At 43.9% G+C, this 22,231-nt stretch overlaps 3 protein-coding genes across 4 annotated transcripts in view; 2 read left to right on the top strand and 1 right to left on the bottom strand.

The window, feature by feature from the left end:
- Nucleotides 1-623: 623 nt before the first annotated feature.
- Nucleotides 624-6,113, bottom strand: TFPI2 (tissue factor pathway inhibitor 2). Its single transcript, XM_053992972.1, has 5 exons — nucleotides 5,812-6,113; nucleotides 5,548-5,727; nucleotides 4,898-5,077; nucleotides 3,495-3,668; nucleotides 624-1,040 (listed from the first exon to the last, which is right to left on the bottom strand). Exons 1-5 carry the CDS (start codon nucleotides 5,891-5,893, stop codon nucleotides 937-939), a joined length of 720 nt encoding a protein of 239 aa, XP_053848947.1. The 5' UTR covers nucleotides 5,894-6,113; the 3' UTR covers nucleotides 624-936.
- A 3,148-nt stretch (nucleotides 6,114-9,261) lies between these two features.
- Nucleotides 9,262-12,882, top strand: LOC128815888 (guanine nucleotide-binding protein G(I)/G(S)/G(O) subunit gamma-11). 2 transcript variants are annotated; one of them, XM_053993008.1, is made up of 3 exons: nucleotides 9,262-9,394; nucleotides 9,523-9,626; nucleotides 12,445-12,882. In XM_053993008.1, the coding sequence occupies exons 2-3, from the start codon at nucleotides 9,531-9,533 to the stop codon at nucleotides 12,568-12,570; spliced, it is 222 nt and encodes a 73-aa protein (XP_053848983.1). In that variant the 5' UTR covers nucleotides 9,262-9,394; nucleotides 9,523-9,530; the 3' UTR covers nucleotides 12,571-12,882. The 2 variants fall into 2 exon arrangements, with proteins under 2 accessions (XP_053848983.1, XP_053848972.1); XM_053992997.1 differs by lacking the exon at nucleotides 9,262-9,394 and having other exon boundaries at nucleotides 9,402-9,626.
- A 144-nt stretch (nucleotides 12,883-13,026) lies between these two features.
- LOC128815869 (probable acyl-CoA dehydrogenase 6) overlaps nucleotides 13,027-22,231 on the top strand; it is a 75,264-nt gene continuing 66,059 nt past the window's right edge. The window contains exon 1 of the mRNA XM_053992959.1: nucleotides 13,027-13,150. Coding sequence (XP_053848934.1) covers nucleotides 13,028-13,150 — 123 coding nt within the window. The 5' untranslated portion in view covers nucleotide 13,027. The remainder of the gene's footprint in view (nucleotides 13,151-22,231) is intronic.

The raw sequence follows: 22,231 nt of genomic DNA on the forward strand, positions 1-22,231 counted from the left end.
TGACTAAAGTACAAAATATAAAAGAATGTGCAAAAGTATCACCATAGGCATAACCTACCATAAGAAATATAAAAGTGCCTCAAAAGAGGGATTACTCTTTTGTAGATGAAATTTGCAGAAACTTCTGCTGCTCTGCTTCAACAGCCACTACATTATCACAAATATCAAAATCTTCTGCAGATGTAATCAGCATAGTTCCATCAAAATCAGTAAAACTATGCTGATTAATGCCATATGAGGATCTGGAGTAACTTAAGAAAAATTTCAAATGTCATGAAAAAGTAATGGCTACATTTTTATTTTAATACTCAACCTGCTTATTCATTGCCTTTTCAGTGTTTATCAAGGCACCCCTATTCCAAATTCTCTTCTGTGGGATGAGCTGCATTTAAATTTATACTTCTTTCACTCTTATGAAGGCTTTTGAAAGCCTTTAATATGAATGTTAACTGTAAATGACAATCTATTTAAATGATAGGGCCAAAGTATGTAAATGGCAGGGCAGTAAACCTCTGAACACACTTGTGAAAAGTTCCTTTTCTTTAGCAAGCAGAGGATACAAAAAAAAACCCCTAAAAATCCATAGATTTTCAGTGTTGGACTCTTAGTTATAATAACAGACATTTGATTTTTCAAATTTTAATTGATTTGCAACAGCTGAAATATTCTCCCAAGGCAGTAGTAACATTCCCCCCATAAAAACATGGAAATTTAAACAAGTCTTTCCAAAATAGTATTGCAAAGACAACATAGCAGAAGAACCAAACTTCGGTTCATTCTTCTATTAAGTGCAGTTCCTTATAAAAAAGTAAATTGCATAAAAAGCAGCTCTGAAAGACAGAACTATGTCAGTATAAAACTTTGTGAAAAATATCTTACAAAAGAAGAAAGTGGAATTGACAAAAAGTGTTTCAAACATCCAAGTGCACATCAGCTTTAAGACTTCAGGTTATACATCTGAGATTTTTTCTTCAGTTTTCTCACTATTTTTCTGCGGGATACATTTGTTGGCTTGTTGATACTCGGTTTCTGATTTCCAGCTAACAAAACAAAGGAAGCAGTTAGGGAAACTGAATGACAAAACTGTTACTACTTGTTATTTTTTGAGTTTTGTTCATGTTACACTGTTCACTGTCCAATAATAACAAACATACCAGAAACTGTAACATGTGTTCTGCATTCCCTATTGTCACACTGTAAGGTCATCAGTGTGTTCACCTTTGGCACTGGAATCCTACTTTGCTGCTCTTTTCCTGAGCAGCCATCAAAGCCTTATCTAAGTGTCCTGCAGTTACAGCAGAATGGAACTAAATACACTGCCTTCTATTAACAAAAAAACAAAAAACAAAAAAAAACAAAACAAAACAAAAAACAACAACCAAACCAAAAAAACCACACAGAAACAAAAAACCTCAACCTATTCTTACATTTCTCTGAACAGTGGGGCAAAGGTTAAAATATAGCCAGTGCTTGTGGGAGATGTAAAGATAAAATTATTTGAGTTTGTGCACGAAACTCATAGAAGCTGCAGAGTGGCCTAAGACAGTCAGAGCTAACGCCAGACATGCTTTCAAAGGCTGCATGAATTGTGTGAGAGCAATTCAGAAAACAAGTATTCTGCAATCTTGACTAAAAATCTTTGTCTTTATGCTACCTATTTACCAGCACGCAGAGCCACTGTGGCCAGTTCCCAATTCTTTTGCTGTAACCCCAATGCATTTTGCTTTCTTTTCCAATATAAACTTTTAAAGATTAATTTAATCACAAACCTTTTCACTCAAAACACGATAGATCAGTTTAACAAACAGTTGTATATTTGCAGAGGTAAGGTCAACTGAATTCGCCTTGAGACTCCAAGAGTAACATGAAAGCTGCTGAGGAGGAAATAATGGAAGCAGGAGAGGAGGAGTGGCTTAAGCTGCCTGAATTATTTGCTTAATGTTGCTGTGCACTCCCAAGCTATAGAAATGCACATGCATAGCACAACATTAATCAGCACTAATTATGCCCTTAACTTTGGTCTTCAGCTGTACCAAGCCTTACTGAACTGTGAATTCCCCGAGTTGATGAAAAAGCTTGTAACTGATACTTCACATGTGGCTATTTGGTGCTCTAGTTACAAGACAGACAGCATCTCCTTACCTCTTTCTTCCACACATACACACAAAAAAAAACAAAAGAGGAAAAGAAAAAAAGAAGTGAGGAAGAGAGAACCCCCAGGTGAATCTGGCTGGGTGTGGGCAGGGGCAGTATGGAGGTGAGACGCTGAAGAAGCAGTTTCCGTCCTCCTCTCCCTGCACACTCCACACTGGAGCCTGGCTCGACCACTTCACAGGTAGTAATGGATGCAAATTAGATAATCACAAGCATCTCAGATACTATTACAGACTCTCTCGTAATAGGATGGCAGAGACAGACTCAGACTTGTTATCCACAGAAACATTACTATCATGACTAACTGGCAGGCAATATTTTTATTTCTGAGGACTGTGCTCAGGGTACAATCCTTGCCCCTGCCCTGGATTTCCAGCCCAGAACTGAAGAATCATCTCCCAGCATAAGGCTTCTGACTATACAACTTCAATACTGAAGTACTCAGATCTTCTGCATGTTATGTTTAAAAGAGCTGCTTTTTAGTTTTTCCTTTTTCTTTTTCCCAAATGCAATGTACATGCCTGATACAGTCTTAAATATTTTTCCCATTAGTATCTATTTTTAAAATACTGTGTGCAATGTCTGCTTCCTAAGTTTTCTGGGCAACAACATACAATTATGCTTTTCTCTATCTCTCTCATTTATTTTCATATCAAATTGATGAAACTAGAGTATTAAAATTTGCAATAGCTGCAATATGACTGCAAATAAAAGCACAACTGTTTTGATTTACAAGCACAGCCAGTAGCTGATTTGAATAAAAACATTAGGAAAAATCAATTATCATTCCAAGCTTTCCCCCCACAGCCAGAGAAACAGCTGACACAGCACAACTGATGAGGCAGAAATCTTTAGTAATGAGAATAGGAAATGTGAGTAGGCAACAGGGAATTGAGGAAGGATGGTAACTTCTGAAAATGCAAAGGAAAACAGTAAATTGATTTCACAACTGACTTTAATCCCATTTAAAACTGTCCAGAATGAAAGGATATCTTAATTAGTGGTCATAGAGATACTGAACAGTTTAAAGAGTGATTCCTTGTGGGCTCTAGGAAGTAGGCTTAGTCTATTTTGTGTGCCCTCCTCTACACTTCATTCAAATATGGTGTAAGCACGTCACATCACACTGATCTTGCCAGAAGGATTTAGCATTGCCTTTCAATTTTCCCTGCCCTTAAAAACATAAGAGTCCAAAATGCAAAAAGCATACCCCTGTAGCAAGCCAAGGTGAGTAAAAGAACACTATGAATGCTTGTTACTGTTATATGAATTGCTTAAAATGCTTGTGACTGACAAAATACAAAAAAACCCAAAAAACCCCAAAACCAAAAGACCCTTACCATTTCTACAGACATTGTAGCAATCCATTTCAGTGACAAAGTTGTTGGCATTTCCACCACAGCCAGTATATCTGAACTCTTTACATGATTTAGTCTTGGTGTCATAGTAATAGCGAGGCACAGAAGAGGAACACAATCCTTCATCCTTTGGGCTATAGCATAGCAAGGGGCCAGCTTGGGAAAAAAGGACAAAGGAAAAACAAGGAGAGAGAGTGAGAAAAATTACATAAATGTAATCTCTGTACATGGCTTCTTAAAATTAATCCTGAAATAAATTTTGTGTCTAAACAGCTCTTTTTCCCCTTGAACTGACACTATTACTGATGATTTCAGTGACTTTCTACATCTTATTCCTGGGAGCTGTGAATTTGAGAAAGCAACAGATCATCCTAGAAAACAGGATTAGATCCCATAAGTGAAATTCATCAGCTTCCCCCATTTGTGGTGCTATACATATGACAGCGAAGATTTTTATGTAATCTTATTCTGTATATATGGAATATAGCAATAATTTCAGTGGAACAACCTCTATAGAGAAAAAAAAAAAAAAGGTACAACTTTGCTATAATTTTCCCAGCAAATTCTGCTTGCAGCATAAAGTACAAATCCAACAACTTTCCTCGAGAGCATGTTTCTTTTTGCCTCAACAATTTTTTTTCTGCTGTAGCCCCTTTATCAACTCATTGTATGTGCAATAGAAATAATTCAGCTTTCACCTAAGAAAATGCTGATAATCTGTCATCAGTCACAAATAAATGTCATCAAGCACTAATAACGCTTCGGGCAGTGGCAGCTTTTATACATTCTGGTAGATCTTCAAAGAGCCTATCTTGAACTAGATATTAACCTGATGTTCACGTCAAAACTTAGTTATAGTCACCTGCTCATAATTGCCACCAATCTTATTTAAAGCTCAAATGGAGAGACAGTGAAGAATCACATCAGGCAAAACACTTCTGTTAGAAGCAGAGCTGTTGAGGGCCAAAAACCTGAGCCGCCTACCACCATCTCTCTAAAATTCTCATCTGAATTTTAGAAAGGTGCTTCTGCTTTACATTACACTACCACTTCCCTGAATGTGACTGCCACAATCTCTGACACATCTTCCTCAACAAAGATCTTAAACCTTATTATTTCTCTTCAAATATACCTGTACAGCTCTCTAGAAGACAAGAAATTGATTGGATATAGCTGTGGATCTATTTAAGATCTCAGCATTTTTGTTCTTCCGGTAACAGCTAAGACAACATATTAAAATTAAAGTGGACAATATAAACATCTGCTTTACACAAGTCTTCAAAAACACCACTGCATGGGTATTCAGAGGAAAATATCAAATGAAGTATCATCTTCATATCACTTTCAAACCATCTATTTTATTAAAAATTTGGAACAACCGTTACTTTTTTCTGGCAGACAGTGGTCCACACAAGACTGCAAATCTCTGAAGTTGTTGCCATTTCCATAACAGCCACCATAGATGAATTCCTCACATCTCATCGAGCTCAAGTTAAAGGCATATCTTCTTAGATAACTCCTGCAAGGTCCTCCATCAGCCTCCATCCGGCATAATTTGGGCACTTCTGCAGAAAAAATAATTTCATCATCTGTAAAGCCAGCCCTTCATGTTTCACATACAGAACAACATGGTAGTGGAGGCAAAATGGTATTACTTCAGTTGCAGGCATGCCCCAGTTTGTCCCACGTGCTTTTTACTGGAGGAATCCAATGCATTAATTAGCAAGTAAGTGCAATATTAAATCACATTTAAAATACTAATAGATAAATTCCACACATCATCTCTGGTCAACTCACTCTGTATTTTCTGCCTAAATTTATTTTTTTTTTCATCAGCAAGAAGCCGTAACAAGCAGGAGGGTCATCAGTTAGACTCGATCATCTTAAAGGTCTTTTCAACCTAAACAACTCTAGGATTCTAAGATTCTATGATATATCGGGTGGATGCAAAGCGTCCCGCAAAGCCAAGCAGCCTCCCCGGTGTATCCCCTTCAGCCCCCCGCCACCCCGGGGCACTGCCGGTCCCTGGACTCACTCTTGATGGTCCAGCAGCTCTTCTCGCACTCGTCGAAGGTGAGGAAGTTGTTGGCGTTGCCGTAGCAGCCCCCGTAGGTGAACTCCTGGCAGCTCTGCGTGTGTCGGTCGTAGTACCAGCGCGGCACCAGGGCGCGGCAGGGCCCCTCGTCGGGGGGCAGCAGGCAGGCGCGCTGCTTTTCTGCGGAGACAGCAACCACCGGGGCTGAGGCCACCGCGCCGGCGGGGGCGGCCCCGCGGGGTCCCACCGAGGCCCCGCTCCTACCTGTGAGAGGGCGCTGGGCCAGCGCGGCGCAGACCAGCGGCAGCAGCAGCGCGGGGAGCGGCAGGCGGCGGCCGGTGGCCATGGCGGGCGGGTGGCAGCGGGGTCCCGGGAGCGAGCGGCGCCTCCCCTCCGACGGCAGCGCTTTATATGCACCGAGGCGGCTTCCCCGGGCCGCCTCCTTGCGCAGGTGGTGGGAGGAGAAGGTCTGATTCAGCGGGGCAGGAGGTCGCCGCTGATCCGGCCGTCACCGGGGCGCGGAAGGCTGCGCGATGCGGGAGTCCGGGGGCGCGGACTGCCCCCGCCCTGCCCCGCCCCGCCGCGGGGAGCAGCGGGGACCGGGCGGGGGGCACCGCCGGAGCTGCCTCCCCGCAGGGCTGCGCCGCCCATGGCCCGGGGGCCTCCGCCCCGGGGCTGCGGCGAGCTGGCTGGGGTCCACTCCCCGCCCTACTCACGTTACGGGATGATGCTCAAAGAACGTTTCCTGTAAATCACGGCGAAATCCGGGACAGGTCACTTAGCGAAAGCCTCCCTCTCTTCCCCCATCATAGTCGCCTTCCCCGCCCCGCCGAGGCCGCTCCCTTTTCGGAAGCTCCGGGTCGAGGACGGTGGGATGCCGAAAATCAAACGCTGATCCTGCTGCAGGTCCTGATCCAGCCGGATGGAGTAGAGGCTGCTTAGCGAGTGCCGCCGAGACAGCCGCGCGGCATTAGTTTACCTTCGTAGTTTAAAACCGCTGATGAACTTGAGAAAATGAGGCATCGTCAGAAAATGAGGCATCGTCAGAGGGCTTGGACTCTGGGGAAACCTGAGAGGCCGAATGGATAACAACTCTGGCAGTGCAAAGAGGGATGGATTTCAGGAAATATCATGACCCGGTTTATTCTACAGATTGTAACTGCACCAGGCAATGAGGTGTGATCTGTGGGAGGAGGGGGTGAGCAGCATACAGCATACTTTCCCTCTCTAATCTATTAGACACATTGCATTAATTAGTGTTTACCCCAGATCGAATATAGTAAGAGAGATAAGAGTGGCTGTATATTAGGCATGTAGATAGATAACGACAAAATAATCTGATCTCCTATTGTTCTTCTCTGCTCCCTTTACAGTGACATTGGGCTGCAGTCCTGCAGGCAGGCACTGCCCTCGATGGGTTGCAATACAGTGCTCTGGAAATCTGTGGCCTGCAGGAAAGACGACACAGTCTGTACAGGCTGTAAGCAGGAGGCACTTCAGAGCACCCTGATTACTTGAACTGACTTTCTCTCCATGGCTTCTGTGCTTTCCTTATGTCATGGAGGACTACAACCTAGTTTCCTTACATAGTTTTATTTTTCATAAAGGCAAGAAAGGAGCAAGTCTAATCCCTCCACCTACATGACTTCTGAAAGGGTATGAATGGCACCTCTTTCCCTCCTTTTTCAGAACTGTTCCTTTTTTCAGAATCTCCAGTAACTGAAGTATAAGTGGGTGCTTTAGTGACAAGAAAATAAACCCTGGTGCAGCTTGAGTCATCACAATGGGATGTATCTGCCATGCTTTAGATTCTTATACCTACAACAGTTACTAATGGGTGTCCTCATTTTTAGGGATTTTGTTCAGCATATTAGGCACAGCAGCTATATCAAAGCTTATGTCCCTCCAGAAGAAAAGAACCAACAAACAGAAAAAAACCCCACATACTTTTTCTATTTCCAAAAGAAAGCAAAAGGTCATCTTTCTAATATTGGGAAACTAAAGTGGTTTTAATATGATGTTCTTTAATTTGTTGTCCTAGACTGATGTCCTTTAGTTTTCATCACATTTTTTGGAATTGCAAAGAAAGAAATGTAAATACCACTTTAAACAATAGCAGCAAATTGAATGCTATAATGCAAACACCATTTTCAATATTTTCCATGTCCTCTGTGCACAGACACACAGAACTCAAAGTCTGATTTAAAGCCACCTATCCATCAATGCTGGTATTCAGCTTCTCCTTTGCTTTAACTTAGATAAATATCTGTAAAAATATATGAACCACAGTAAAAGTTAACACAGCGAGTGGTAGAAAGTCCATTACTGGCTGCCATCTGCAGAGCTAGTCATGCCAGCAGACAGGTCAGTGAAAGCTTTCCATTGCAGAGCTCTGGGTACCAAATTCTTCCCATCCCAACCGTGTCAGTGGTGTGCCAGAGCCCACCTTCAGCTCACTCCTGCACCCTACACCTGCCCCCACCACATCACATGCTCTCTGCCTCTCCACACTACAATGTTTCTGCTCTCACCAACAGCCCAGGCTGTTCTGAGACGCTGGCCAGCCAGCTCCTTCCACCTGTTTAGACTGGCCCACGACCAGCAGCTGGTGGGGTTTGGGAATGCAGCTGTCAGTGTAGGTTATGGGAGTGTGGAAAGTGCATACCACCAGCTGGGGAGGGGAAGGTAGTAGCCATAGGGGGAGGAAGAGAAACTGATTTTCATGAACTGGCTAAAGTTAAACTAATACAAACCCCAAGGGCACTATAGGACCAGTGCTGGAGAAGATGTAAATCTTACATGCTGCTGACAGCTGCTTACATCTGGTGAGTAGGGAGAGGAGGAAAAATGAGTGTGTTTAATGGGAAAAAAAAACTGCCTATAAAGATCTTTGAAGTGGCAGATAACAGTAGGACTGCAAGCCCATTTTAATGGCCTGTAACTATGTTCAGTCTCAGGGGTCCTGAATTGTGCTTCCATTGCTATTGTAGGAAAGCAGCTGCTAGGATGAGAGATGCTAGGTTCTGTACAAACATGCATGGAGGGACCACTTGGTTTCTAAAAGCATAGAAACCTATTTGGGATCTAGACCTCAAAACCATATGCAACCACAGGAGAATTTCCTAACTCCTTGCATCTTCTGAATGCATCCCTTCCCTTATGTTGAGTACTCCACCTCAACACCTGTCATAACTCCATGTGTTCAGAGACCCTTGTGCAAGCCAGACACAATAACGCTCTTATGCAGTGTTGCAATTCTGCTTTGCAGACATACCTACCAAAAAGCTGCACTGTCTGCCACTGATGGGCTGGCCACCTGTTGAGGCACCTTATATGGGGTTTCTTCCCCTCTTTACCTTAGTCCAGTTCATCTGTAGTTGTAATGCACAAGTATTGAGGAATGTACCCATGCACACCACCTGCTTCTGCCTTACCAGCTGGGCAGAAGAACACAGAGCCCGAGGATGCTGGTGGCACAGAGCATGAGTCATTTCTATGGCCGGGAGGTGCATGAGGAGAAGGTGTTGGGGAGAAAGATCTCACTGCTGGGCCAAAAGCCCCAGCCGACCTCGCTGCTCTTGCTCCGCACTGGAGTTGTAGAGGGTGAGGCCAGGGAGGTCAGCACAGAAGGGTCTTCCAGCTCCCGGCTCCTGCTGGGACGGCCGGACCTCCCTGTGCTGGCAGGGCCCGTGTCAACGCCCCGGCAGCGGGGCCGGGCCGGGCTCTAATCCGGTTAGGGGGGATTAGCGCGCAGGTTTAAAGGCTAGAGCGGCGCGGGGAAGGGGTGCAGGCGCGCCGGAGAGGAAGCGGCCGCCGCCGAGCAGCGGGGCAACTCGGACGGCAGCGTGTGAGTGAGCCCGGGGGCGGGCCGGGGGCGGCCGTCCCACAGCCCCGCCACCGCCCGGGGGCTGCGGCCCCGGCGGCCTCGCAGCCCAGACGTAACCTTTTGTCCTAACTCCCTGCGCGCTTCGGTAGTGTAGACGATGCCAGCCATCAACATCGAGGACCTGAGCGAGAAGGACAAACTGAAAATGGAAGTGGAGCAGCTCCGGAAAGAAGTGAAGCTGGAAAGGCAGCCGGTGAGCGGGCGCGGAGAAGGGGCCCGGAGCTGCCCGGCGCCGGGTGTGGAGCGGGGAACAAGCCCGTTCCTCCCCGGGCGGCGGGGCCGGGCGCGACAGGGGCGGCGGGGCTGTGCGAGCCGCTCGTCTGTAGAGCCCCGGCTATTTTGGGACGGCCGCGGTTTGCACCGACGGGTCCTGCCACCACTTTGGGTCGGGGGCCGGGGACGGCGCTGTTGGCACAGCGCCGCTAACACCGCGTAGGAGCGCCGGTCCTTCCCGGGGTGCTTGTGGAGCCCGGAGGAAGGAGCGCACCATCCCTGGGTTAAAGCGCCCCGAGGGACTGGCACGGCCTGCCCGCCGCGGCTGTTCCCTGTGGATTTGGCACCCCTTAACTTCCCCTCCCTGTGAGTCCCTGGCGCCCAAGGCTGGCACAAGACCGCCTTGCCAGGCGAGGGAGGAGTACGTCGTGCTCTGTTCCCCTCTTCTGTATGCAGAACGCACTGGAACATGCTGGTGCTAGGGGAGGGGTGGTCCTCCCCTGGGAAGCCAGGGGAGCCCTGTCGCGGCATTACACCCTGCCTTGGCCCGCAGCCGGGTCTCGGCCGCCCGCGCCCCCGCCCCGCTTCTCGTGCTGTGCCGTGCCCGGGCGGGCGGGCAGGAGCCAAAGCACCGCCCGTGCCGAGACGTGACCCACCCACGTAAATATTTAGATACTTACGCCGATTGTTCCTTCCCACGAGTACTTTCCCCTTAAAGGTTTATGGTTTTGTACATTTTCTGTAGACGAAAGATGTCCAGAACTGATCTTGCTCCACGACGAAACTAATTTTTATTTTTATTCTGCACGCCAGCGAAGGCAAATTACACGTAAATAAACCCTTCAAGGACCAATAATACATTTGTATGTGGCAATTGGTAACATTAGTCATGTTGATTACATTGAAGGTCTAGGTTTTAGCCCAGGAAATAAGAATGCCGGAGTTATGTTTTAGCTGTGAGTTAGGTATCAGTGATAGTAGATGTTACAGTATAGTCTAAAGCTCCAGCAGTATTGAGGGCTCAGCATCCAACTAGTGTTGATACTTGTATCATCTCTTGGAGATGATTCTTAGACAACTGAAATACACTCTGCAGGATATAAAGTTTTGGAAATAATAATAATTTTAAATACTTGTCTACATTTTTTAAATAAACCAAAACCCTGATCACTTTAGGGAAATGGCTATTTTTCATTTTTCCTGTAGTGAAGCATACTTAATTTTACCAGTGCATTGTAACAGAAGTTTCCCTGTGAGAATGAAATCGGTGTTGTAGTTGCCACAGTCCCCTGGTACCTGTATGGGTGTTATAGGGATTGAGAAATGCAGAAACCACATTACTGTTGGTACCAAAATAAAAACGTGAGCCAAAATTTTCTTGACCCCCACTAACAACTTTATGAAATAAAAAGGAAGTGGCCTTTGGAATGAATAAAAATTTCTAAATGTGTATTTAAGCAGGCTTTTTTTCTTATAAGTGAAAGTGATTATGGCAGTGCTGACTGAAGTAAAACAAATCCTGGTCCTTCATATACTATGGCGTGCAACTTTACCATGGTGTTGGGTGCTCCAATTTGAATGAACAAAGTTTGCAAGGCACAGAAGAACAAGACACATGTAATGGGATTTTTACATCCAGCTTCTTCTTTGCTCTAAGGCAGCTAGATCTTATTTTATGCACTGTTTAATTGGGAATTAACTCTGTTCTTTCTGATGGCTTAAAGCTTAATTTTGCACAGGCCACGCTCTGTCATTTGTGATACAGCAATTGAATTCATTGGTTCTCTTGTTGTAGTTTTACCTTTGAAATAAAATATAATTAACAGAAGAGGCAAGGGGCCTTAAATTAGAAATACTAATCATCTAGTGGCCTGACCAACAGCTGATTCCTGCTGCTGACTCTGCACAGCTGTACCACTGCAGGGCCTGCGGGTAGGAAGGGAGGAGGTAGGGACAGAGCAGGAGTGTGTCCTCAGGCATGTCAGGTATTTGGGCATCTAGGGACAGTTTATCCTGACACAGGGAGCAAGAAATGTATGTGCACAAAGAACCTCAGGAACTTGTTCACTTGTGCACTCTCAGACTCCACAGACACCACTACCACATGTGCTGCATGTGCTTCTGTGTCAGTGAACAGAAACTAAACATGCTTCTTCTTCATAGGTGGGTTCTGTGCAAGCTTATCTACATCAGTGCTAGTTTGGTATGAATGCTATTGGAAGTGTTATGATCTCATGACACAATAGGCTCTTTTATTAACCATTGTTTGAAATAACCCCAGGTAACCAGTAAATAAATTGTCTTTCCTAGTTAGACTCTCATTCAAGATGCATCATTGCTGTAGCAGAACTGCAAAGTAAGAATTGGTATTACTACTGAAAAATCATTGCTGAGTGTTTTGTTTCTGAAAAACACATAAAGCCATAAATACTTTGAAACTGAATTGAAAGTTTCTGACCCTGAAATTATATTGACCATAAGTCATGCTGGTGCTGAGGGAGAGTGTGATCCACAGCTTAATAAAACTAGATTGGCTAATTACAAACGCAAGTTTAACTATGCAGCGATAGCTGTTCGGAATGGCATTTACATTGTCAGAGACACTCACATGTTCTGTCAATATCAGGCTGTGGAAAGAGAGGAAGGAAATTGAGTATGCACGTGCTTTGTGCTCTTTGGCCAGATATTTTATGCTTAGTGGGAAGGGAATGAGAGAGAATGTAAATTCACGGGTTTTCTCCTCTAATGAGCATTTCCCACGACCGTAACGCAGCTACTCTTCTGTCCTTTCCCTCGAGGTGTCCAAGTGCTCCGAAGAGATCAAGAACTACATCGAGGAGCGGTCGGGAGAGGACCCGCTGGTGAAGGGGGTTCCCGAGGACAAGAACCCCTTCAAGGAGAAGGGAGGCTGTGTCATCGCTTAGGAGATGGAACCCCGCGCCTGCCCCTGGAGCAGACATTCCTCCCGTAACCTAGGGAGTAACTAGCGTGTCCCCACCGCCGTCGGTTCGTGTCGAACGAGCACAGGAGCGGATTTCTTTTTATTTTCTATTTGTCCTTAGAAAAATACAGAAACCCACGCGAAAGCTGCCGAGCCCCGCGCCGGGCGCTGGGCAGGGCCGGCTGTGCCCCGCTCCCCGCCGTGGCCGGCCCGTGTCTCTGCGCGGGGCCCGCTCGCCACCCGCTTGTCGGTCGCTTCCTGGCTGTTCGTTGGCATTAAAGAAACCCGCCCGTAACCCGAGAGCTGCCGTGACTTGCTGCAGGGGCGAGAGGAGCGGGAGGAGGGACGGGGTGGGGCGGGGGCTGCCGGGCTCCCCGGTCCGGCTGCCGGGGCACGGCGGCTGCCCCGGCCTTTGCCCGGCGGCGGGACCGGCGGCGGCCATGGCGCTGCGGGGCGGCGGGCGCTGGGCGCGCCTGGGCTCGGCGCTGCGCTGCCGCAGCTCGGGGGTGCGACACGCCGGGGACACCCCGCAACACAGCGACTTGCGGGAGGCCCTCCGGAAGGTACCGAGGGGGGGACCGGGGAGCGGCGGGACCGCGGGACACCCGGCCGCGCCGCCCCGTGCGGGGAGCGAACCAGGGCAAGGGCAGCGAGCCGACAGGACGGCTCGGGGTGTGCTTAAATAAGTAAACTTCCCTCTGGCAAGGCCAGAAACGGAACCGTGTGTTCCCTGCGTGCGTGTGACCCGCCGGGTGGCAGAGCCCTGCCCGGTGTGTGCTGGCCTGGGCGGAGCGGGGGCTCGGGTCCTGCAGAGCAGAGCCCACCGGGCACTGCCCCCATTCTAGAGGAGCACGATGAACACACAGTGGGAGCCTCCTGCAAAACTGAATCATAAATCAAGAGGAAACGGGGCGCTTCTGGTAACGTAGCGTGTAAATTGAATGCCAAATGGCAAGCTGCAAGTGACAGTTGTGCTGGCGGACTTTGTGTATTCCCGTCAGCAAGGTCAGTGCCACCTGCAAATCTCCGTGGTACTGTTCACGGCACCTGCCAAAGCCAGAGAATCAGCTGGTTTGGCTGTAGGGAGCCCTGGTGTGGTGCCCACTGTGAGGCTGAGCGCCAGTGGAAAAGAGACATCCACCTTTAACCTATGAACTGCTGAGAAAAGTGCTGGTGTTCAGTACCTGCTGCAAGGGCCAAACACCATTATTGTGGCCACCACATAAGAACAAACATACAATGAGTTCAGGGGAAAGGAATATAAGGATAAGTCTCAGATTGTAGGCAAGTTTCCAAATTCTAGCTGGTCATGCAGTGCTCTGCTGTAGTTTTTTAAAAACGGTATGCTCTGGATTGCCAGGTACTTTCATGTGAGTTTGGAGCTATGCTGTCCTATGGGTGCTTTTAAAAATTACTTGCAGAATCTTGCATTTCCCTGAATAAATTAATTATTTCCAAATTTCATCTCTCCTCCAGTCCACTGTGGACAAAAGATAGTGGAATTACTTCTGAATGAAGTGATATTTATCTTAGGTTTGATTATTTTAAACTTTCACACTTCCAGGGTTAAAATATCCCAAACCCAGTGTAGTTAATCAGATTTTCTATCACTGAGGTCTGTTATCACTGAGTTTTGGGAGAAGGGGATGTATCTTCTGTGCTATAAAAAAGAAACCTGAGCAAGAAGGAAAAGAGATGCATGAGCTGACACTTTCTTAGTAAATTAGTTTCATTACTCTATATTCCTCGACTCTTTGCAAAGCAGAAATAAGATGATACAGAAAGAACCAGAAGCTCGAAATGAATCCTCCTCCTTCACCTGGATTAATAGTGTAGAATTTTGTGGCTAATACCATTGTGTCAAATTTGTGCTGAATCTGTCTGGAGATAGCCTTCATATATCTGTGTATCTGCAGAGCTATCTGCCCAATGAACCTGTTCCCTGGCACGCTGCTCCTCATTACATGCCCAGGGACAACAACTGCATTAATAAAAAATTAGTGTCCTGAAATGCAGAGGACAATGCCAGACCTTGTGAAAGAGGTGATCTCCTGCTATCCATGACAAAGAAGCGAGTGATTTCAAGTCCCGCTTCTCTGTCATGGGTAGGTTAAGGCACACACTGTTTTGTATCTCAAGTATTTGCAGCTATGTATTTATTGAGGACAGGGGAAGTAGTTATATTAGTGTTTGCTAGTGCAGTGTTTGCTGCTCTGCTGTGTGACACAATGCTTTTTTTTAAATAAAACTTCCCCCTCCCTTGTTTTTTATGCCCACCATGCCTACTGAAGTGCAGATAACAGTATGCTCTACCTTGCTGGGTTCAATGCAGATAATTTCATCATGGGCTAAGAGGGAAAGTGATGCTACATTTATCACATAAAACCCTATGAGAATATATTGTAAAATAAATCATAGTAGGCAATATCAACCTGCTTTTTTCATTGTCCTCCATTAAAAAAAAATGCTTATATAGTGCTTATTTTAGATTTGCTCTGATCATATTGTAAAAAAAGAAAAATCACTATGTCAAATCCAGTCTGATGTTGTTCACACAAAGCGTCTGGCAATCACTGTTTGTTTTGTCTTAAGTTAAGCCTTTCCCCAGTGACTTTAGGATAAATTGAAAAGTGTCCCCAAAGTCTTTGGGAGAAAATGACCATTCAGTATCTGCAGCACATTTTAACTATACCTGTTATATATATTCTGGGGCACCCTTTCCAGTAGCTAAATCCAGATGCAAGTACCAGAGAAATCAGAAATGAGCAGTGCAATTCCATGAGTGAGAACTACTTTTTTTGTTTGTTTGCATTAATTTTATTTTTTAGTTTTTTTAACGTGCTTTAAATGATCTATAATGTCCCAATTGTTCTGAGCAGGATGAGGAAGAGACTCTTCTAATTCCAGGGGCTGTTTTTAGCAAGGGTATTGAAATAATCCTGTGAGTGTTTTCCTTTACAACTTTATAGGTCACCACCCTTCCTCTTGGAAATTGAAAACATAACTTTTCCTGAACTTGTTGAACAATGCTTGCAGTACACTGATATCCTACAGCTTGTTTCAGTAATTAGTATAACTGATTTGAAGAAAAAAGGTTTAACTTATTCCATGTATGCATGTCTAACGATATTCATATACATATAGAATGTATATGGGCTGCCTATTTGTCTTTTTCTCTGGCAAAGAGCACTACTTTCTCTCCCAGAGTAGTAAGAAACTTTGGGAAATTGTGAAATTTGACATATATTTTGCTAGAGTTTCATGTAATAAAAATAACATTTCATTTTGTGCCCAGTGGTGACTGGGCATAGTTACACTGTGCTGTGTGTCTGTAGGATGAGAATTTCCCCTGTGACAATGAGCCTCCACCAAAGGACACTACTATATTGTTTGCCACTCTTGGCTTATATGTCATGCGTTTCTGTTTATTAATATATATCTATATATTTTTGCAGAAGTTAATGTATCTTCATATTAGAACATGCAGGATCTGAATTTAATATTGACATTTCCTTTAACTTTCTGGTAAAATTTCTGTAAATTTTCCATCAAAATAATATGGCTTTTTCTGACTACCTGCAAAATAATGAAAGGTGACCACTATTAACTATTATTGGAGCACGTTGGATGGAGTTGTTTTTTTTTATTGTTGTAAGAAAACATAAACCCCTGCCACAGGATGGTGAAGTAATAACTTGTTGGTATTAGAAAGAATCACTTAAATGCCAGTTTCTCACTAAGTTGCAAGAGAGAAAACATATAGCTGAATCTGAACAATACATGACTGGCATCTGTAATTTTAAAACCTAATTTATTGTACACCTGAGTTAAAAGCTTCAGGAAGAAAACAGATGTGACACTGGTAAGGCTCACAGATTCTGCACTGACTGCCCATCTGTCTAAGGGAAGCAAAATATATTCCCAGATTCTGGGGTATTGCAGTAGTCTTTTTCATCTTTTGTCTGACAGGAACATCACACAAACATTTAGGGGCTAATTCTCTTGCTGGTACCAAGAATTTTTGGTAGCAATTTATCAGAGAGGAAATTTTCATTATTGAATTTTGTTGTTATTGGAAGAGGCAGCTGGGATACACCACTGTAATATGGAAGACCATCAAGTACACCTACTAGTGCCCTACCAAGAAGTGCTTTTAAATCAGTGTAGGAGAACGGGACAGAAAAAAAAAAAAAAAAAAGGAGGTTCAGTTTATTTAAGCAAGCTCTGTAAAAAGCTTTTTCTCATAATAGGAAAAATGTCACTTTCTGTACAAATGCTTCAGTGTGTAGAAAAGTGCAATTAAGGCAATTTTGTAATCAGCGCTCCTATTTGTTACTTGGTGTCAGAGTAGAGCTGACATTGCGATTGAATTGTGTTCTAACGCTGGATTTTTTCTTCCTCCCTCATATCAATGTTAGAACGAATTTCCACTGTGTCTAGTTAGACTTCTCAGTGAACAGTTTTTAATAGGAGTGTGCCTAGTGGATATTTTTATGTCTCAGATCTAGCTATTATATTTCTTTATCATTGCCACATTTGATTAGGCAATGCAGTTATGCATTTATGATAACTAAAATTGTGTCTTAATAACCATTTTATGACTGAGCAAAGAACTGGGGTTGATACAGGTTTTGTCTGACAGTTCAGATGCAGTGAGAGAACTTGTTTTGGGTCTCCAGGGATGTAACCCAGAGTCAGAAGGAGGACCCCAACCCCAACATGCCAGCCTCTGGTGGACATTACGCTCTATCTCATCAGCAACTCTGTGTTGAAAGCATGATTTTCAGGAGTAAGAAAAGACGGTCACTTGTTCAGTCCTGTATCTTGCATAACTCGATATCTATATTTTATAGACATAAATATGAAATAGATATGTATATTTCATAACTTGACACAAGTAGCCTGGATACTATTCCAGTGGCCAGAGCTCCCTGTCATCCAACAGGCTTGTCCCACATCAGTGCCTAGATTGGCACACTACACATTTTTGGTCTTATAGGATTACCCTGTTTAAAAGCATCTGCTCTCAGATCCTAGGAATAGCTGTGCCCTCAGCACTCGCTTTTTCACAAATTTTGGGATCCTCCCTTTTCTGCCATACTCTTGGGTAGGGCAGTTGAAGTGGTTGAATTTGTGAGTGTGCAGGGACTGCCGAGACACTCAGGTCTGCACAGCAGGAATTACTTTTGCAAATGTCTTTGGAAAAATGACATAAAGAGGGAGAAGGTGTTGGCTGGGATCATGTGTGTTCCTTCCCAGCTGGAGCTGCCTTGTAGCCTCTCATTCCTCAGGAAATGGTTGAGCAGGGCTCAGCTCCAGGGCAGTGGGCTGGACCTTTAATTTTGTTAGTATGGTGATGATGTGTGCCCTCTCTGTTTCAGCAGTGAGGCTCCCAGATGTGCCAGCTGCATAGGGTGGAGGGCAGAATGTGCTTCTGCACTCCCTGGTAAACTTTTAGCATTTTAAGATTTTAATAAGTGTTGGCAAAAACTTTGTAGTTGATTCAGGGTTTGGATTTTTTGGTTTCCCAAAGTAAAAACTGTAGCCAAATGTATGGGACCAAAAGATAATCAGTATTCAAATTTCTGAGTAATCAGCCTTGCTTTATCTATTAGGTTTGTTGCAAGGAACTGTGTTGCAGTGAAAAGGAAGAAACACAATGATTTAAACAGAAGCATGTCTAGATACCGACAAATGAATAGACCAGGCACACACATACTTATAAAGTGCATGCTTTTTTTCCATGGAAAATCAGATTTTGTAAAAATACATGAGGACAGGTATTCTTTATTACACAATGAGAAACTGCCAACTCTTACATTATAGTATTTTTCCCTCCACTATTTTTTTTTCCTCTGAGAAAGGGAAAATTGCATTTAGTAACTGTTTGTTCCCGTATTTGCTGATCACTGCAGTCTTTGGTACCCAGTGCAGTAGCAGATTGCAGATTACTTTGTTGCCTGTGGCACAGCTTAACTGAAGGTATGAAAAGGAATTGTTGTGCTCTGATTAATCAGTTTTATATATATCAGTATGTATTTCCCATTTACGCCTTATATTTTCCAGCTATTAGGAACATTTCCTGGGTTTTTTCCTTATATAAGCCTACTCAATATTAGTTTAAAATCCGTTGGAAGCTTCTCTGGAAGGTCAGTTCTGGCCACAGCTATGTGCAACAGCATTGGAGAAACCCACTTTTTTTTTCTTCTCAGTGATACATTCTAGCTGGCTTGAAGTGTCCTCTTCATCCAGTAGGTTACTTTCTCTGTGTGGGGTACACTTCGTCCTGCAGGCACCAAGTAGAATCATTGGCTTCTGCATATGACGTGTATGAAAAGCTGGGGAAATCAGATGTTTGAAAAACTTTAGTCTAAATTATTTCATTTTTGTTCTTTATTTTAATTATCAGGATATTCTACTTCTAGGACTTTTTTTCTGCCACATTTTTCACAGGGTCACAATATGGATGTCTACTGTTAAACTGATCTTTTTCAGTTCAACCCCATATCATCATGGAAAATGTTTTCTTGGCTTTTTTCCAGAAACAGTCTGATGACAGCTCAGGGTACAGAAGTTTCCATATCATCATTGAGGCCCAGCCTCAAATCCCATATGCAAATAGGGAAAAATTTTCACTGACAATTCTTGTAGCTGATCATTTGCCCAGGAGTGTCACATGATGTATTTGACTGGGTAGCCAACTGGGAATATTGAGTAAGAGATGCATATTGTATCCAAATGCCAAATTTTCTATACTGTGGGCAAGAGGAGACTTGTCTGTAAAGCAGAGAAGGGTTTTGGCAGCATCTGGGACATTTGCTATCTTGACATGACTTCTTACATAGCAGTGAGTTATATTTTACATAGATCTCCTAGGTGAGCTCCTAACTAATAATAATGTATGTTTTTATAGGACGAGTTAGGGCTATCCCCCTTGTTTCAATTAGTATGAAAAAAACCCCAAAACCAATAAAAAAATCCCAAACAACCCCCCAAAAACCCCCACCCACAAAGAAAATAATCCCCAGAAAACAGTCCTGCAAAACTTCCTGAAGACCTTTGCCCTGTACTGGTGGTGCATCCTGAAAGAGGAAGGAGTAGGCTGCAGCTTCACTCTCTAGATTACTGCAGACCACAGGCAAGCCTGTAATAATGGATTTTGCTTGCCAGAAGAAAATGCACTAAATAACTTTGTATGAGCAGGCAAGGTTAGCACTACAGAGAACATTTTCTGGCTGCTGTGTGGTTAAATCATAGTTGTTTAATGGGGTTATTTTTAGCCTGTTGTGGTGTTTAAGTCACATACTGCCTCTGCTTCTGCACCCAATGTCATTATAGACTGAAAGATTGCCTCTTCTGCTGGGGCACCAAGCCTGTCAGGTCAGGCTCTCCACCACTGTGCCGGGTGAGCCAGGCACATGGGCAGCTCCTGGCTTCTGCTAGGGTCTCCTAGCCCGTGTCGTGGGGGCTGGAAGCACAGCACTGCCATCGATCCTGCCAGTGCTGGAGGGACTTCATAAATGCAGGAGGGAGAGCAGGACATGGATTTGCCTACTGCGTGCCCTAGACATGCTCACCAGTGAGCTGCCATGTCAGAGGCTCAGTCTCTCCACAGCCTCTCTAGCAGGGAGCAGCTACAAGGAGCTGACCTGCTTCTCTCACGCACCTATATTCTCCCTAGTTCTGTCCTGAATGTGTTTCCACACCTCAGTGTTCTTCACTGTGGCCTTTCCCTACCTTTCTGAAGAATACTACTGGCAAAGGATTGTCCATCAAACTTTATTTAGGGCTTTGGAAGAGTCTTGAGAGAGTCAAGGAGGGCTGTGACCTCCAAACCCAGGAGTGAGAAGAAATAAGTAATATATTCTGACAAACTCATTGAGGTGGAACTCATTGAGGGGGAACCAAGATGGAGATTAACATGTGGGAAGTGGGCAGCTGCTCTTTGGACTTAGGACTTTTTTCTTCCATATGTTTTTCACAGGGTCATGAAATGAATGTCTACTTTTAAATGGAGCTTTTTCAGTTCAACCCCATATCATCACGGAAAGCCTTCTCTAGGTCCTCCTGGGGAGACCTGCCCAGGCTGCACATGTGGCCAGTCAGGAGCTTGCCAGTGGGGTCCTGGCTGTCTTGCACCCCTGGGATGGGTTTTGGTGTCCAGGTTTGGTAGCACCAATGTGTGGCCCATGGTTCTGCCCACCTCAGCTTTGCCTTGCATCGTTCTGAAGTACAACCTTGACCTCAGCATAGTGTTGCTACAATGCTGAGTTGTCTCACTGTGCAGTCATTGCTCCTTGTGGTTTTGATTAAAGCTGAAGGACAAATGTTGTTTTGAAGGCTGTTAATTATTTGCTTTATTTGTTGCTGATACGGAAACCAAAGGAATCTCTGTTTTATTACCTCTTGTTCAAGTCATTGTTGCATTAATGTCTAGGTATAACTGCTCAAGAGCTGTCATTAGGGGTTTGTTGTTTATTTATTTGCTTTTTATATTAAAGATCCTATTATCTGTGTCATCTTCACTTATTATATTAATAGAGCTAAGTTCAATTGGTGTAACTTGATTTAAAGAGAAAAAAATGCTGCTTCTAACACAATATGGAACAGTTATGTCATAAAATCATAGAATCATAGAATGGTTTGGATTAGATTAGACCTTAAATATCATCTATTTGCAGCCCCCCTGCCATGGGCAGGGATGCTGGTCACTAGATCAGGTTTCTCAAGGCCCCTTTCAACCTGACCTTGAACATTTCCAGGGACAAGGCATCCACAACTTCTCTGGGCAATCTGTTCAGTGTTTTACCACCTTCTGAGTAAAGAATTTCTTCCTAACATCTAATCTAATCCTGGCTCCATAGACTCCATTTAATCTTCTTAATAAAAAATACCTTTTTCTTAGATATTTTTTCTTCTCTAGTAATTTAGTCTAATCTCAGCTGAGGTATAACTCATAGGAAGCTGTAGTAAAAAATTGTATAATTTTTTAAGAATTTAGTTTATTGTTTTAAAATTCATCATCTTGCTAATAGTGTGCTGAAACTGTACACTGTGCAGTCTTACAAGGAGTACTTAGAAGAGGTATTGTGTAGAACTGGTGTGGTCTTTAATTTCTGAATTGCATGATAGAAGGTAAACATCCTGGTGAATAAAGAAAACTAATCTTTAATTGTTATAAAGGACATCTGTACATACTTTTAGTACCTAAATTAATTCAAATACAGTTTCTGCTGTTGTAGAATGCATTTATTTTAGAATGCAGAATTAAATGGCAATTGCTAATGTTTCTAGGTAGTTGCTGATACATTATCAACACAAAATATTGAGTATCAGCCTAATATATTTTTGTTACTCTTCTCATTTAAATAATATACTAAGTTCCAGTGGAAAATAGTCAAAACTATTGCAGTGATTTGGGGGGATATTTTCATTGCTCTTTTCTGAAGAAAAATTAAAATTACCTGTTTCTAAAAAAATCTGAATTTATGTCTCTGTCCCCTCTCCAACCCTGCCATGGCATTTCCCCAGTCCTAAGCAGGAAGCTACAGGTGCTGTTTTCACACAACCTTGTCAAGACAGTTTCTAATGAAAACACTTATTTTTCTTACCATCGTTCAACATGAAGTAAATTTATTGGCTTG

The sequence above is a fragment of the Vidua macroura genome, chromosome 1, assembly GCF_024509145.1.
Source record: "Vidua macroura isolate BioBank_ID:100142 chromosome 1, ASM2450914v1, whole genome shotgun sequence".
Lineage (NCBI taxonomy): Eukaryota > Metazoa > Chordata > Aves > Passeriformes > Viduidae > Vidua > Vidua macroura.